This window comes from Misgurnus anguillicaudatus, chromosome 11 (assembly GCF_027580225.2).
Source record: "Misgurnus anguillicaudatus chromosome 11, ASM2758022v2, whole genome shotgun sequence".
Lineage (NCBI taxonomy): Eukaryota > Metazoa > Chordata > Actinopteri > Cypriniformes > Cobitidae > Misgurnus > Misgurnus anguillicaudatus.
In genome coordinates, this window is record NC_073347.2 from 1868060 (window position 1) to 1885255 (window position 17196).

The 17196-nt window shown below is 39.0% G+C and overlaps 2 protein-coding genes across 2 annotated transcripts in view; one reads left to right on the forward strand and one right to left on the reverse strand.

The window, feature by feature from the left end:
* Nucleotides 1–17196, reverse strand: part of dst (dystonin) — a 194082-nt gene that overhangs the window by 109618 nt on the left and 67268 nt on the right. Inside the window, exons 12-28 of the mRNA XM_073872803.1 lie at nt 15433–15539; nt 12692–12811; nt 10735–10830; nt 10522–10649; nt 7101–7194; nt 6832–6986; nt 6198–6645; nt 5703–5831; nt 4929–5006; nt 4678–4839; nt 3215–3319; nt 2036–2131; nt 1831–1956; nt 1169–1321; nt 937–1091; nt 559–685; nt 286–469 (exon numbers count right to left, since the gene is read on the reverse strand). Coding sequence (XP_073728904.1) covers nt 286–469; nt 559–685; nt 937–1091; nt 1169–1321; nt 1831–1956; nt 2036–2131; nt 3215–3319; nt 4678–4839; nt 4929–5006; nt 5703–5831; nt 6198–6645; nt 6832–6986; nt 7101–7194; nt 10522–10649; nt 10735–10830; nt 12692–12811; nt 15433–15539 — 2463 coding nt within the window. The remainder of the gene's footprint in view (nt 1–285; nt 470–558; nt 686–936; nt 1092–1168; nt 1322–1830; nt 1957–2035; nt 2132–3214; nt 3320–4677; nt 4840–4928; nt 5007–5702; nt 5832–6197; nt 6646–6831; nt 6987–7100; nt 7195–10521; nt 10650–10734; nt 10831–12691; nt 12812–15432; nt 15540–17196) is intronic.
* Nucleotides 16599–17196, forward strand: part of LOC129416559 (uncharacterized) — a 136526-nt gene continuing 135928 nt past the window's right edge. Inside the window, exon 1 of the mRNA XM_073872808.1 lies at nt 16599–16617. The gene's annotated coding sequence lies outside the window, so the exon portion shown is untranslated. The remainder of the gene's footprint in view (nt 16618–17196) is intronic.

Consider the following 17196-nt stretch of genomic DNA (forward strand, 5'->3'; position numbering starts at 1 on the left):
TTGCTCAAATCCCTGTCGCGCCACACATAGTTTAACATTAAATAACATCATATTTGTCCCAAATCATTAACGACTAACATTGGCTGCTAACGTATATTTTGCATTTTGAAGTAGACGCTATCTGACGAAGCTCGCGCTATTTAATGTGCACTTCCGGTTTACAATACCTCCGAGTTGTCCTGGACGCGACTCTACGCGGCGCGACGCTGAGCTGCGCGGCCGGTGTGCGACCCCCTTTACAGTCTTATGGATAATGAATAATGTGTAAAAACTTTATTAACGTGCCTCTCTCTGCAGACTTTAGCAGCTCTTCATAATACTCTCTACACGCCAGCACCTCCTTCTCCAGCTGTGTACAGTCGGCCATTGTGAAAACTTCAGATTCTTCGCTGTCTCTCAGAAAGTCCTCAAAGTGTGACTGCAGACTGCTCAATGCCTGCTGATGATCACCGGGGAGAAGGGTTTTGATCTGGAGAGAGAAGTTAACACAAGACTTAATCATGCTTCCTATAGAGGTCACTTTCGAATCAGAGATTTGTTCTCATAAAAGATTCATACCGAGGCGACGGTGCTTTTGCGGATGGTGCGGACGTCAGTCATGAGATAATGCCAGGACACCACGCTCTTCATGTTAATGTGAGAGTGATGCCACAAAGCCAACACATTCTGATACAGCTGCTCAATTCTGATGATGTGAGACAAAGACAATCACATTACATTTATTTGATTCAATATGTTCACAGAGATGCTAATCTTTGTATTTATAAAATATTATTGGCTGGGAAAAGAAAAATATTGTGAGAGAAAATAAGTTAAAGGTGATTTATATTGTTTCCATACCCCAAAACAATTATGAATATATTGCGAATGTGTATTGTAATTTTATTAAATATTACATAGTTCTTATATAGTAATATTATAATTCATTCATCTCACCTGCTTGCCATTTCAACTGCCTCCTTGTTAGGTGCTGGTACACTAAAGCAAACCGATGGTACCATGGCCTCATTTCCTGATGGACTGATGACTTTCCACTTTGCCCGGTGTGAATTATTTACAAGGACACACTCGTCGTCTTTGCCGATGGTGATCTGATGATAGAAGGGTTTAAGAAAAAATCAGCATTATGGCAAACACTGCTGTAATGTCTGTAGTGTTGTGAATGTACCTCTATCTGGCGGTAATCACAGATGGCTTTGACCGGTATGGATGTTCTGATGGGATTCTCTGGGTTTCTGGCTTTCAGTTGAACAACAGACTTTGCTCTGCCCACTAACCCACCTACAGTGCTGCTATATTTCAGGAGCTGTTCTTTCTCATCCTGCAAAAGACAAAAACATCCATCAGCTTTAAATCACATTTCTGCTTTCAGTTATTCAATATGGTTCTTTAATACTTGAAGATGACCTCCCACCTGTCTAACTCTTGAATATTTAGGCAGTGTTTTTATGACAACAATGTAGTGAACAACGGAAACAAAAAGACCTGCATTTACACGGATCCGTGAACATGACTAAAAACGACCTGTAGATGGCGATGTTACCTTGTAAAGAAGCACTATATGCCTGCACACATAAAAACTTCTAAATTTGTGTTTTAAGGACGACAGGACATGAGCGTTAAAATAAAAACGTTCCTGGATTCAGTTAAAAACGTTATGCAAACGGACCCTTAGTCATTGTTTACTTATTCTTACAATATACCGCATTTCATTAGAGTTGGATCTGAACTGTACGTGACATTTTATCTCTAGAAGAAGGACTGGAGACCCCTGGTCTATGGGGAAGTGAAGTGACTCTTAAAAAGATCATTGCATGGAGACTTACTAACCATAGACTCTTGAATTAGATCCTCCAGCCGATGTAAACTACTGGACCGGTCACAGCCGTACTTTCTGTGGATGGCATCTTGAAGGGTCTTCAGGTAATCGAATGACTCTTTGGCATCGTTGAAAAACTGCAGAATAACAAAATGGTTTCAACATCAGCAAAATGTGTCCTGGTAAAAATCTGTGTATGATGGGAACGTAACTCACGTCAAAGTAAGCGGCGTTCTCTTTCAGATGTTGCTCAACACAGTGACACAGCTGCAGTATCCAACTCCACTGAGTCTGCATGGCTGCTTTATATGCCTGTATATCACAAACACAGTCAGAAAAATAAGCTTCATTTTAGTTCAGTTCATTTTCAAAATGTTTTGTCATCATTTACTTAACTTTATGTTAACTGTAAAAATGATGTATGAATACTCAACTACAGTTAGCAATTTTAACTTTTGCAATTGAAGCTCACCTAATATGAGAAATTCACTTGATATGTTGTTTAACAATACTTGTGTGTACACAACCACCCTGTAGAAATTAAAATCTCACAGGACAAGCTATTAGCGTTTTCTGAGCAAAATGGTGTCACTGTGAGCAGGCCCTGCCCATAGACCACAGTAAGGTCATCATTTCCAAGTCTTTTTTACATCATTTATTACCGTACGTTCATGATGAACAATGAAGTAAGCCAGAGCACGTTTTCGTTAAAGATAGCAGTAAACAGAGACAGTAAACAAATATGCCTTTTCATTATAACAAATGATGATAGAAGGTATTTGGACCTGAAACTTCACAGGACACCTGAAAATAAAATTACATCTTGAAAAATTGCCATATTAGGTGAGCTTTAAGCAATTCAGCATTCAATGCATGATTTCCAGTTTTTAAGTTGAATTAGGTGGACATTTTTATTGCAATATCGTTTTTTCTATAGTAAAAAGGAGAAATTTCCATTTAATAAATGTAAATAGTGACTGAGGCAGACACTCTCTAAAAAAAAGCATAATAAAGTCCCATAAAAACAGACTGAATGACTTTCAATATGTGAAAAGGTGAATTAAAATTTGAGAGCTAAAGCTTAAAAAGAGGTGAATGTTATTACATGCACTGTATTTAGACTGTGCATGGACATATACTATACTTTTTGTAAATGTCGTTTGTCAACAACAACTGCCATATTTAGAATCCCTTTTCATAGTAGAAAAAAATGGTAGCATGCACATTCTACAAAACATCTCGTTTTGTTTCACTGAAGATAAAGTCTATGGGTTAAGATTTACATGATGGTGAATATTTGTGCTTTGATATTACATTTCCTATATATAACAGACATGTGTTAAAGTGTGGTATATGATGATGATGATGTCATTGAGGTCAATAATAAAGCCATACCTCAATGGTCAATCTGGCAGGATGGTTCTCCAACAGGAGGTTTTCTGCTTTCTCCTGGACTGACTTGATCACCTCTTCCTTGTCATCCAGTTCTCTCATGAGATCCTGCAGAAAGACACATGAAGAATTGATTTCTTGGCACAAACTGTATATATATCATTGCTTCCAAGAACTCGCAGCATGGCATGCAAAGGCAAGCTGATGTTATATAAGACTCAACTAGTTCATATCAAAACATAATCATGATTGATGTCTACAGTGATGCCACATGTAAGGTCTGTCTTGATAGCTCCAATAAGATAGGATGTGTTAACTGCTGTCAACCGCGTGTCCCCTGAAACCACTTTAAAGCTATGTTTTTTTTCTAGCACATGTAGATTCAGTGTAATTATGGGTGGATGGGTGCCATATTTCTGCTAACAAATGCCTCTGTGTTAAGTAAACCTCCGAGCGAAACGCCAAAGCTGTTTCATCTGAAATCTGGCTAGGGCTGGGTGATAAAGATCAACAAAATATTTGCATTCTGAGGATATGTTAAAGTAAAACGTTAAAAATAGGGCAAAATCATTGTTTTCATCTTTTATTTTAATAAATAATTTAAGAACATGAAATACATAGTTCACCCAAAAATGCTAATTCTGTCATCATTTTCTCATCCTCATGTTTTTACAAACCTGTATGAATTTCTGTTTTCCAATAAACACAAAGATATTTTAATAAATGATGGTAAGTACACAGCTGACTGTAAGGGGGCGTGCACACCAACGCTTTTACGCCCGCTGCCGGCGCATGTTTTCAATTCATTTCAATGGAAACTCGGCGTTTTTCAAATAAGCCAGCAGCTAGCGGTTTTCTTCCGTGCTGAAAACCGGCGCCCGGCGGTTTTTCCGGGCTCCGCGCACAGCGCCGAGAGTTGAGAAATGTTCAACTTTGGAAGAAAAGCTCCGCTCGTCAATGTCAGTTTTCACACGGCCGCCCAATCACAGTGGAGGAGGGGCGGGACATTACCACAGCAACCAACCGGTTCACAGCTGAAGTATCACAGCTACCAAAGCGCTTAGCTGAAGAAAGCTGGCACTCAGCTGAAAAACAGCTGGTATTCGGCGTCCTCAAGGCGTTTTCAGCCGCGTTTAAAAGTTTTGGTGTGTCCAGCCCCTAACCATTGACTTCCATAGTAGGAAAAAAAATTCAATGGGTACCCTCAGCTGTGTGCTTACCATCATTTATCAAAATATCTTCTTTTGTGTTCATCAAATTCATACAGATTTATAACAACATGAGGATGAGAAAATAATGACAGAATTTTCATTTTTGGGTGACTATCCCTTTAACCACATCCCTTAAAAGACACCAATACACAGCAGTGAACAGGATAATTCATTATATTTTTAACCCAACAGAATTCAACACTTCACAGACCATTGAATTGCCTTATTATTGTAAAGTGATGTGGTTAAACTTACTGAATGATAATCCCTCTTTCTTGAAATGTTAGTGCTTCGCTCGCTCCAGTCGAAAGCCACCTCCTCTTCCTCTTTCTCATTGAGCCAGATCAGCTCCTGAGTGGCGCGCGTTACAAAGTCATACAAGCTCTCAAGATGTTTCTGTCTATCTGTAGAAAATTTCTAAAAACACATGAAAAACTGAGATGTGGCTCTTATGAAGTAAAGAATGTGAAGCCCTGATCTACAGTCAGTGTATAAAGTTACCGTACCAGCAGTCTGGCGTACTGACTCTCTAACTTATGCAGCTTCTCAGAGTAACTCTGCTTTAACGGCTGGGTCATCTGAATCTGCGGGACAGGAACGAGTAAGTTAGTTACTTGATCTATTAATAGCTTAACTAAAATTGAGACTATTATTCTGTTTGGATACACGTTATGCAGCTCTTGTGTTTTGAGATTGAACACTGTAGGCCTACTATCAGATGTGATTCTCACACACATACATACATTCATGCATACTACTCCCCCACACATACGGAGAATCAAGTAACATCTACATAGACATCTTTAATGATTTGAAAATGTAGTAATTTTAGAACAGACACGAGAAACATAAGGGAAGACATAGAAATGAGCTTAATGCATTTTTTAAAGACTGTTATACAATCAATTAGAATATTATATTTATAGCACTAATAAGAAGGTATGTGTATCTGAATATATGTTCACATAGTGAATGCTAAACGGGCATATCCATACATGCCAAGTTTGAAAAGTTCATTAATCTTTCAATTTTCATAACCTGAAAGCAGTTGACAGCCCTCAATTCATTATGATTGACAGCAATAATAACCAGCAAAACATACAGACTTGTGCCTTCAATTACAGGACAGGCTACAAAAATCACTTTTGTTAGCAGTTGTGTGTCAGCAGAGATACATTTAACAGCTGGGTGGTGGGAAAAACGTATTGTATGTTGCTTGTAACAACATTATAAATATATGATGTATTTTTAATATTAAAATATGCAACCTTTTGCATTACCTCACTCATTCTGGCTTCTTTAATGCTCATCTGGAATTCTTCAATGGCTTTCTGCATGTCTTTATGGTTGTTCAAATTTGACTCGACGCTCGGCAGATCAGATCCCCACTCCGCCTGATCGAGCTGAACCTTTTTATAGGAATCAAAAGAACTTTGAAAAGTACCATCATGATATCCTCACTGCCAATAATCATGCTTTCCTTACGCAAATCATTCCTTATTTCAGCATACACATCACAAAATCTAAACAGAATTTATGCTTAACCCCGGTGACAACTAGTTGCAGATTTGATATAACAAAGAAACATAATATAATTTTCTAGTCTTAGAATCATATGCCGTTTTTCTTCTCAGGTAAATCTGAATATATATTCACATATGTTCAGAAAAAAAGCATGTCTTTCTAAAAGAAGGTTATAATAATAATAATAATAATAATAATAATGCATTTTATTTATATTGTTATTAGTTATGATTAAAGGAACTCTAATTTACCTGCATTTCCTCGACCCAGTTCAGCAGATCCTGCACAAACTTCATATTCACTTCATCCTCTGACAGGTTCGGATCCATGAACGATGACTTAAGCACGGGCTTGCGGATCTGCATGTGTTTAAACTGCTGAAAGGCGCCGGGCTCCATTCCTCCACCTCTGCCGCTCAGGAAAGTTTGAACGGAGGCTGGCTGCATGCCCGGGGTCATGGCTGGGCTCAACACAGGGGTCAGCGCAGACGCATGACCGCCGCCCATCGTCACCAGGCCACCGTGCCCGAGGGCTGGAGACAGTCCGCCGTTAAAGTTTTGGGAAAAGCCAGAGTTCAAACTCTGCGTGATGCCAGAGATCATCATCTTGGTCTGTTCTGAGGTCAGTGTGCGTCCTTTGCTGTATACAGAGGAACACTCCGATCTCAAGGCCAACAGCTCATCACGGACCTTTGACACCCTGAAGGACAGATTATAGTACAACAGCACTAAGAACTTGACTTCATGCGTTACGGGATTACAAATGTATCCATGGTTAAAAGACTGGTCGAGTGAGGTTTACTGTTTGAATACTTGAACAAAGGTCACCAAAATGATTTATTATCTAAGTTCACACAGATAATGATTTCCTCATTTTTTCCCCAACCTTTGCACAAGCTGATCGGCCAAGTAAAATTTCCCATCCAGCAGAAGTTGAATATCCACCACTTGCTGTCGTAACAGATTCTCACACTCCAGGAGATAACCGGCAATTTCTGCTTCATTCTGAAACTGGATTCCTGATTCCAACCGTTTGGCATCCTAGAGGAGATTTTCATATTTTATTAAAACAGCTTCTGCAAAAATTGTTTTCTTTTTAGTTATCCTTTTTAAAATCTTTACAAACAAAATTATATTTATATGCACGTAACCTACCGACTGCAGAGCAGTTCGTGCTAAGGCTAGTTTCTCCTCTCCGCTTACGCAGTCTCGCTGGACTCTGTTTGCAATTTGCTGGAGCATTTCAAGTCTATGAAAACAAAACACCGACAATCAAAACAGAAAAGGCACTAAAATCAAATCAGTTCACCATTGATTCACACCAAAATCCACATCTCATCTTCTGCATGTGTGGCCATCTCACCTAGGTCCATACACAGAGTTATTATTGAGATAAAGCGGAGTGCTTGTGAAGGGTTCAAGGGCTCCCGAGAGCAGATTTTCAGCAGAGCCTAAGCTGGTCAGAGTGCTGTCACTCACTGATGACGTGCTACTGCAGTATACCAGGTTGCTGTGCATCATAATAGACTTAACAATGTCTTCGGCTGACACGGAGAATGGCAGTTACCACCTCTCCATCAGCAACAGAGACCCGACTGGCCATCTACGGTCCAACACTCGAGCGAGCAGCCTGCTGAGGCCGCACGCTCTCGGTGCCCGTTATTTATAGGCTCATAATGGAGGCAGGACAGCCGCCCCCAATGTCATTTCCCCCAGGTAAAACACTAAACGTTCCTTTTCATTTAAGACAGATGATCCAGCGCAGGTTCAGACAGTTATGCTTGAAAATTGTAGGCGTGCCACACCAGGAACCAAATTCCTCAGCCTCACTAAGCCTCATGTGATTTCAAATTTTTTAATCCACTTTAATGAATATTAACGTTTCTCATTGTGTTACCAAATGTTTAAAAAATTCCAGGGCAGGTGATTTCCAAACATCATCTTTACGTCAAAACAATATGATGATTAATATCTGTAGAAATGTGCTTGTGCAGATATGAGCCAAAACTACTTGAAGCTAGATGCTAGGGCTATGCATAAAAATATAACAAATATATAGCTCAATATTTTAGCACGATAATGACCATATATACAAATGGAAAAAGGTAAACATTTGCACATTGCTTGTTTTCAAAGTAACATCCTAATTCAACAGCCATTGGAGTCAAGTTGCTTTGCTGTTTTTCTTACTTTTGTCAGAATAAAATCTGAATAAAAGTTGTCAGTGTTACTGGTCTTACACAGCATTCACTGGCCACTGAGCTGCAGTTAAAAAGTGATGCATGTATGCTCTGTACGGTGCAAGCTGCAGTTGTAAATCAATGCATATCGGCTCCATACGGTGTGGGCTACAGTTACATGTCTGCTCTGTATGCCCTGAAATGCAGTTACAAAATGATGCAGATCTGCTACGAACATCGTGGGCTGCAGTTATAAAGTAATGCATGTCTGCTGCGAACATCACAGGCTGCAGTTACAAAGCGATGCATGTCTGCTCTGCACATCACAGGCTGCAGTTATAAAGTGATGCATGTCTGCTCTATACATCGCGAGCTGCAGTTATTAAGCGATGCAGGTCTGCTCCGTACATCACAGGCTGCAGTTATAAAGTGATGCAGGTCTGCTCCACACATCGCGGGCTGCAGTTATAAAGCGATGCATGTTTGCTATATACATGGCGAGCTGCAGTTATAAAACGATGCGTGTCTGCTCTGAACATCGTGGGCTGCAGTTATAAAGTGATGCAGGTCTGCTCCGAACATCACAAGCTGCAGTTATAGAGCAATGCGCATCTGCTCCGCAAATCACAGCCTGCAGTTACAAAGCAATGCATGTCTGCTCCATACATCGCGAGCTCCAGTTATAAAGCGATGCATGTCTGCTCCGTACATCGCGAGCTGCAGTTAAAAAGTGATGCATGTCTGCTCTGAACATCGTGGGCTGCAGTTATAAAGTGATGTAGGTCTGCTCTGAACATTACAAGCTGCAGTTATAAACCAATGTGCGTCTGCTCCGCACATCACAGGCTGCAGTTATAAAGTGATGCATGTCTGCTCTATACATCGCGAGCTGCAGTTATTAAGCGATGCAGGTCTGCTCCGTACATCACAGGCTGCAGTTATAAAGTAATGCGGGTCTGCTCCACACATCGCAGGCTGCAGTTATAAAGCGATGCATGTCTGCTCCACACATCGCAGGCTGCAGTTATGAAGCTATGCATGTCTGCTCCACACATCACAGGCTGCAGATATAAAGCGTTGCAGATCTGCTCTGAACATCGCAAGGTGCAGTTATAAAGTGATGCAGGTCTGCTCTGAACATCATGGGCTGCAGTTATAAAGTGTTGCAGGTCTGCTCCGTACATCGCGGCCTGCAGTTATGAAGCATTGCAGGTCTTCTCTAAACATCATGGACTGCAGTTATAAAGTGATGCAGGTCTGCTCTGAACATCGCAATCTGCAGTTATAAAGTGTTGCAGGTCTGCTCTGAACATTGCAAGCTACAGTTATAAAGTGATGCAGGTCTGCTCTGAACATCGCAAGGTGCAGTTATAAAGTGATGCAGGTCTGCTCTGAACATCGCAAGGTGCAGTTATAAAGTGTTGCAGGTCTGCTCTGAACATCGCAATCTGCAGTTATAAAGTGTTGCAGGTCTGCTCTGAACATTGCAAGCTACAGTTATAAAGTGATGCAGGTCTGCTCTGAACATCGCAAGGTGCAGTTATAAAGTGTTGCAGGTCTGCTCCGTACATCGCGGCCTGCAGTTATGAAGCATTGCAGGTCTTCTCTAAACATCATGGACTGCAGTTATAAAGTGATGCAGGTCTGCTCTGAACATCGCAATCTGCAGTTATAAAGTGTTGCAGGTCTGCTCTGAACATTGCAAGCTACAGTTATAAAGTGATGCAGGTCTGCTCTGAACATCGCGGGCTGCAGTTATAAAGTAATGCGGGTCTGCTCCACACATCACAGGCTGCAGTTATAAAGTGTTGCAGGTCTGCTCTGAACATTGCAAGCTACAGTCATAAAGCGATGCAGGTCTGCTCTGAACATCGTGGGCTGTAGTTATAAAGCGATGCATGTCTGCTCCCTATGGCCTGAGTTGCAGTTGTAAATCGATGCACGTTTGCTCCGTACAACGCGGGCTGCAGTTATAAAGCGTCGCAGGTTTGTTCCAAACAGCCAGAGCTGCAGTTTTACATGAATACACGTTTGCTTCGTACAGTACGAGCTGCAGCTATAAATGTACAGGTGCTGAGTGCCATTGCAATTTTTTTCTTGTAAAAAGTGAGGTGCAGCTGTTTTAACATTAACACATCCCTAAAAGGTGTTTGCTAAATTGATCAACAACCTTTAATGACTGTTAATGACTTTAATACTTGTAATAAAATACTAAAAGATCATCATTTATTTAATAAAAAATGTAAAACTCATAAGACATTTTTTTCTCTCAGTTGAACTGTGAACATCCTTTACACTACTTCTCCTGTGATCACATCCACACACTAAGAATCTATCATATAGCACACCCACATTCCTTCATTAACTGATGTAAAGATAGTACATGTAAACCATACCTCTCCACCTCAGGCCTCAGGCTCTTCTCTCTCTCCAGCATGGCCACGATCAGCTTTCCCCATTCCTTCTCCACATCATTAGGATGGCAGCCTTGAGGAAGCTGTATGCGGCCAAACTCAATCCACATCTGTGTATCAACACACAGCAGAGTCTTACACACCTTCACATGTGTCAAGTGTGCATCATAGTGAAAGCAAATTATGGATGCAAACCTCTAGCATTTTGTAGAGATGTTTGATTTTGGTCTTTTCATTCTCCTTAGGTGGTATTTCGTGCTCTTTAAACTGTAGATATTGTGTATAAAGTGCCTGAAAAAAAGGATAAACGGTTAGTTACAGCAAAACCTAAGAGCAAAGTCATAATATGAACATTAAACGCAAGCAAAGAAAAGATACCCGCTCACAGAACTTGTGCAGTTCCTCTATGAGATTTATAGAGTCACTCTTCAACTGTTCAAAAGACCTTTAATGCTTTTTAATCTACATTAAGGGGGATGCAACCTATTTGCCATTAAAATCTTCTGTAGGAGTGGAAGAAATCCACCCCAGGCTTGACTAAACAATTCTTTATGTTAGCAAGAAAAAAAGTTTCTCGCCAGGTGCTAATTTGGGAAAAATGCATGTCAGCATAAATTATTACTTTTGATTTATCTGCCTTTAAAAAAAATCTCAAGTCAGTTTACCCAAAAAACTCACTCTCATCTATGAAAATCACATGCAATATTTTAGGGACCATATATTGTTACCCTTTATGAAACCTGTAAAAAAACATTTAGGTCATTTTTCCCCTAAAAATCAAAAGGAAAATTAAAGAAATTATGATGAGAGACACTACTTGAAAAATAGATATACCACCCTCCAATCTTATTACTGGTTGCAAAAAAAGTACAGATGAACAGTGAAAAATCATTCAGAATGGTGAAAAACCTTGGTAATGGTGACGGGTCATATCAACTAAAATTGTTCTCTTTGCCTTAAATAATAAATAAAATATAACCCCTAAAATCATAATGTTACCATAAACGGGTTATGTGCCAACTACATAATCATTTTTTTTCTTGCAGTAATGAGAATTTAAGGGGCGTGGGATGGTGCCAGTGGGTTTTTGGACATTTTAAAATACATCAATTCTATGTAATTAAACCTCAGAAACAAAGGCTACTGACCAACAGCACTACATTGTATTATTTAATATGTTTTATTTCATTAAAATGTTAAGTTTTCGATTTGATAAGTTTATGTCATGAAATTATTTGGGGGGGGCAGCAAAGAGATCCTACACAAGGGGCAGGGGGTACACCAAAAAGTATGAGAACTGCCCTAAGGTTGATTGATTCGCTTCACAAAACACCTGTATGGAGACACGTGGATTATATTTGTGTTGCCTGTACACTGTAAAAAATGTGTTTGCACTAGTGCTGCACAATTAATCGCATCGCAAACATGACAGCAAAATGTTGCAATTATATTAAATAAATAAATGTGTGGACTTGTTAACACAAACTTTCTGATAACAGTTTGATGATTTTCCTTGCTGTTTAAAAAAAGAAAGAAAACCGAACAAAAAAGGCAGTGCACGTGTGGCATGCATTTGTGTGGTGTGCGGCGTCACTTATACCAGAGCGAAGATGGATGCAGAGGAGGTTGACAGTGATCTGGTAGCTAAAAAAACACCTCTATGTCTGTTGTATGGCGGTATTTTGGATTTAGGATTACTGACACTAAGCAGTTGCTACATCACATGGCAATACGAAAACATTTATAGTTTTACAAATACACATTTTAGCATTATCATTAAACTGTGTGTGGATTTTCTTTAAAACCCATCAAGTTGACTCATGATACCATTTAGTATAATCGCACATCGCAATATTAGCATCAATAACCGCAATGGGAAAAATTACCCAAATCATGCAGCCCTAGTTTGCACTGTTTTTTGCTATTTTTAAGTTAGATAATCAACATTGATTTAAAATTCATTTTAACTCTATTGACTAGTGATGAGTTTCTGTAACTTATACAATAAAGCTGACATAACTAAAGCAAATTTAACTTGATATAATAAGTTACAGCAACTCATCACTTGCCAAGATAGTTCAAATGACTGTTAATTTACTGGAGGAAACATTTCACCCTCGTGTACCTCACCTGAAGATGTATGATGACTCACCTTAAGCTCCACAGGACTGCTGGGAAAATGTCTGTCCAACATAACAGTCACATTGTGTCTGATCCACTGAGTGAGGTACTTCACCATGTTTTGGTACTCGATCCATTTAATATCCACATCCTGTTTCAAAAATCACAGAAATCACCTCAGCTTTATCTCAAGGTTTATATTTCACTGTCTCAGTTCTGACAGTTATCACTGTTTGGCTTTCTGAAAGTATTTGGCTTATTTGATTCATTAGTAGCATGTTTTGGTCATAGATGTTGAAGACAAATGTTAATGAACTGAAATAATGAAGAGAATTTTAGTGTAGGGAAATATTTCTCTGATCTGGGAACAACTTCAAAGATTTAAAACTGATTTAAATTCCTGCATAACAACCCTCAAACTCATCTGAGCAACGCTGCAAAGTCATTGAACATTTTACACTTACTACCATTCAACTTGACTGAAATCTCATGATCTGAAAGTATAAATGTATGCAAATGATATACACTTATGCCAATTCCAGATAAAATATGACAGTGCTGAAGATGATTGATTCCCATAGCTATATTTGTGTTATTTTTTGTTTAGTTTAGTACAGGGGTGGTACAGTACCTGGTCCTGGAGGGCCACTGTCCTGCAGAGTTTAGTTCTAACCCTAATTAAACACACCTGAAAATCTAATTAAAGTCTTCAGGATTACTTGGAAATGAAATGCAGGTGTGTTTGGTTCGGGTTGGAACTAAACTCTGCAGGACAGTGGCCCTCCAGGACACAGGGTTCCCCACTCCCCTGCTGAAAAAAACAGCAACAAACCAGCATGGGAATGCCAGCATACCAGCACCAAAACACAACATACAGTGGCAAGAAAAAGTATGTGAACCCCTAGGAATGAACTGGTTTTCTACAGTGATTTGCCATAAAATGTTATCTGATCCTCATCTAGGTCACAACAATAAACAAACACGATGTGCATAAGCTCACAAGACATAAATAATTCCAGTTTCTTGTCTTTTGGAAACACCCATTAAACATTCACAGTGCTGGAGGAAAATGTAAGTGAGCCCATGGACTAATTACTTTATTGAAAGCTTTTTTTTGTCAGAAGCTGGCAAACTGGAGTCCAATTAATAAAATGAGTTTAAATGTGTGGTTTAGTGCAGCTTTGATTGATATTAAGACACTCACTCACACATTTTAAGATTGCTGTCCTTAAGAAGCATCACCTCTTCTGAACCATGCTCTTATAAAGATATCTGATCAAGAGATGTTGCACTCCATAAGGCTGAAAAGGGATACAAAACAATCTCAAAATGTTTAGACCTCTATCAGTCTACACTTAGACAAATTGTCTATAAATGGAGACAGTTAAATACTGTAGCTACCCTTCCTAGAAGTGGGCGCACAGTCAAGATGACTCCTAAGACACCATGGAGAATACTCAATGAAGTAAAAAAGAACCCACAAGTAAAAGCTAAAGGCTTGAAGACATCATTGGAACGGGCACACAGCTCTGTTCCTGAGTCTACCATACGCAAGTCTTCGGACAGGCACGGTGTCTATGACAGTACACCACGGAGCAAGCCGCTGCTCTCCCGAAAAACATTGCTGTGAGCCTGAAGTTTGCAAAAGAGCACCTTGGCAAACCCCAGTGCTACTGGAAAAGTATTTTATGGATTGATGAAACAAAAGTTTAATTTTTTTGGAAAAATTTTATGGCGCAAAATGGGCACAGCTTACCAACATCGAAACATCATCATCCCAACAGTGAAGTATGGTGGAGGGAACATCATGATTTGGGCTTGCTTTGCTGCCTCATGGCCTGGACCACTTGCCATCATCGAGGGTAAAATGAATTATTAAGTTTAAAAAAATCCTACAGGATAATGTCAGGGTGGCTTTCCACCAGTTGAAGCTCAGTAGAAGTTAGTTGAAGCAACAGGACAATGACCTTAAGCATTGAAGTAAATCCACTACAGACTGGCTTAAGAAATACAAAATGCGCCTACAGACTGGCTTAAGAAATACAAAATGCGCCATTTGGAGTGGCCTAGTTAAAGCCCAGACCTTAACCTGTGGAATGACCTCAAGAGAGCGGTTCACACCAGACATCCTACAAATGTGTCTGAGTTAAAGCGGTTTTGTAAAGGGGAATGAGCAAAAATTGCGCTTGCTTAAAGTATTTGCTGCCAAATGAGCCTTAACAAGCTGTTAAATCCAAGGGTTCACTTACATTTTCCTCCAGCACTATGAATGTTTAATGGGGGTTCTCAAAAAAGACACAAGAAACTAGAATTATTTGCGTGTTGTCACCTTATGCACACTGTGTTTGTCTATTGTTGTGACCTAGATGAGGATCAGATCACATTTTATGGCAAATCACAGTAAAAACCAGTTTATAGTAGGGGTTCACATACTTTTTCTTGACACTGTATGCTTGTTCTTCTTCTTATTATTATTATTATTTTTACTTTTTAAAGTCTTTCTTGATTATAAAAAAATACTAATAAGAAAAAATGCATAGACATAATGAAAATAAAAGTCTAAAAGTGTGCAATACAGCATCAGAATAAATCATATAGCTTTGAAAGCATCGCCATAAACACTGAAATAAAAGATATTTGTCTCAACATGACATTTAGTGTGATAGAATCTATTACGTAACAAATCATATCATGTCACGACCATGTAAACACAGTAAAAACCCAGATAACACCTTCAATGAAAACACTGTTATTGTGTAGATGTGTTCTTACATTTGCATTGATGCCCTCTGTTCCTTCTGGGGCTTTTGGGAAGACATCGTATAATGTTGACACGTAAGTAATGACTGACTTCTCATCTGGCGATGACACGTCAACGTCTGCCCAAAAATATAACAAATTAGAACGCTAGTTTATAAATGTCTTAACAGTCTAGCACCAAACACTGATAAATAACTAGAAAGTGCTTACTACAGACTGCTGTCAGGTTAAAGATGTTGATTTACAGATGATTATAAAACATGCACAGCATACAGTATGAAACTGCACAGTGAAATATCTGACACATTAGATCAAGCTCAAAAATACTCGACTCACTCATCCGCCGGGTTACCTTAACAGTGCCGTTTAAATGTTTCACATAATAAAATACTAACTCTTCATAATAACTTGGTGAGTCTATAAATCATTTTAGAAATTAATTATGGGAATAATCAATTAATTGGAAATAGCAAACTAGTTCAAAGTATTAAAAAACGAAACGCTTTTCTAGATGTTTTTTTTTAATCTATTACTATGTTAAAGGAATAGTCTACTCATTTTCAATATTAAAATATGTTATTACCTTAACTAAGAATTGTTGATTCATCCCTCTGTCGTCTGTGTGCGTGCGCGTGGGCGCTGGAGCGCGCTGCGACGCTTCGATGGCATTTGGCTTGGCCCCGTTCATTCAATGGTGCCATTTGGAGATAAAGTTAGAAGTGACCAAACACATCAACGTTTTTCCTATTTAAGACGAGTAGTTATACGAGCAAGTTTGGTAGTACAAAATAAAACGTAGCGCTTTTCTAAGCGGATTTAAAAGAGGAACTATATTTTATGGCGTAATAGCACTTTTGTGAGTACTTTGACTCGGCGCAGTAACACCCTCCCCCTCCCATTATGAGAGTGAGTCGAAGTACTCCCAAAAGTGCTATTACGCCATAAAATATAGTTCCTCTTTTAAATCCGCTTAGAAAAGCGCTACGTTTTATTTTGTACCACCAAACTTGCTCGTATAACTACTCGTCTTAAATAGGAAAAACGTTGATGTGTTTGGTCACTTCTAACTTTATCTCTAAATGGTAGCATTGAATGAATGGGGCTAAGCTAAATGCTATCGAAGCGTCGCAGCGCGCTCCAGCGCTTACGTGCACGCACACAGATGATAAAGGGATGTATCAACAATTCTTAGTTAAGGTAATAACATATTTTAATATTGAAAATAAGTAGACTATTCCTTTAAACTAAATAATGGTTAGAGAGAAAAAGTGGACAGCACATAAAATAATACGGGAAATACACTCACAACATATCTTTCTAATGCATAACTCTTACTGGCTTACAACCACACTGATATTCATGAATGATTCAAATCAAATTGATAAATATTTATAAGAATGACTTTTATTAGAAGTGGGTCTGAAACACACACGTTTGAACTGATGCAGTGGCCTCGCTCGCTCTGTCAAGAACATTTCAAAACAAATTCTTATGATTCCCATCATTTCATGGGAAATGTAAAAACAAAGGAATGCTCAAGTAGGATGATTTACAAAATACTCATGCAGGCACAAACAGCATGGATTGAAGAGTACTGTATCCGCATTATCTGAATGACACAGAAATATCAGCATTTAATGTAAGAAGTGAGAAGGCATTACACTGAAAAAAAATGATTAATTGAATTTAATCATTTTTTAAGGTAAGTGGTTGCAATCAATTCATTTAAGCTTCATTTAAACAAAAGTTTTATATTTTATTTTACGTTACTAATCT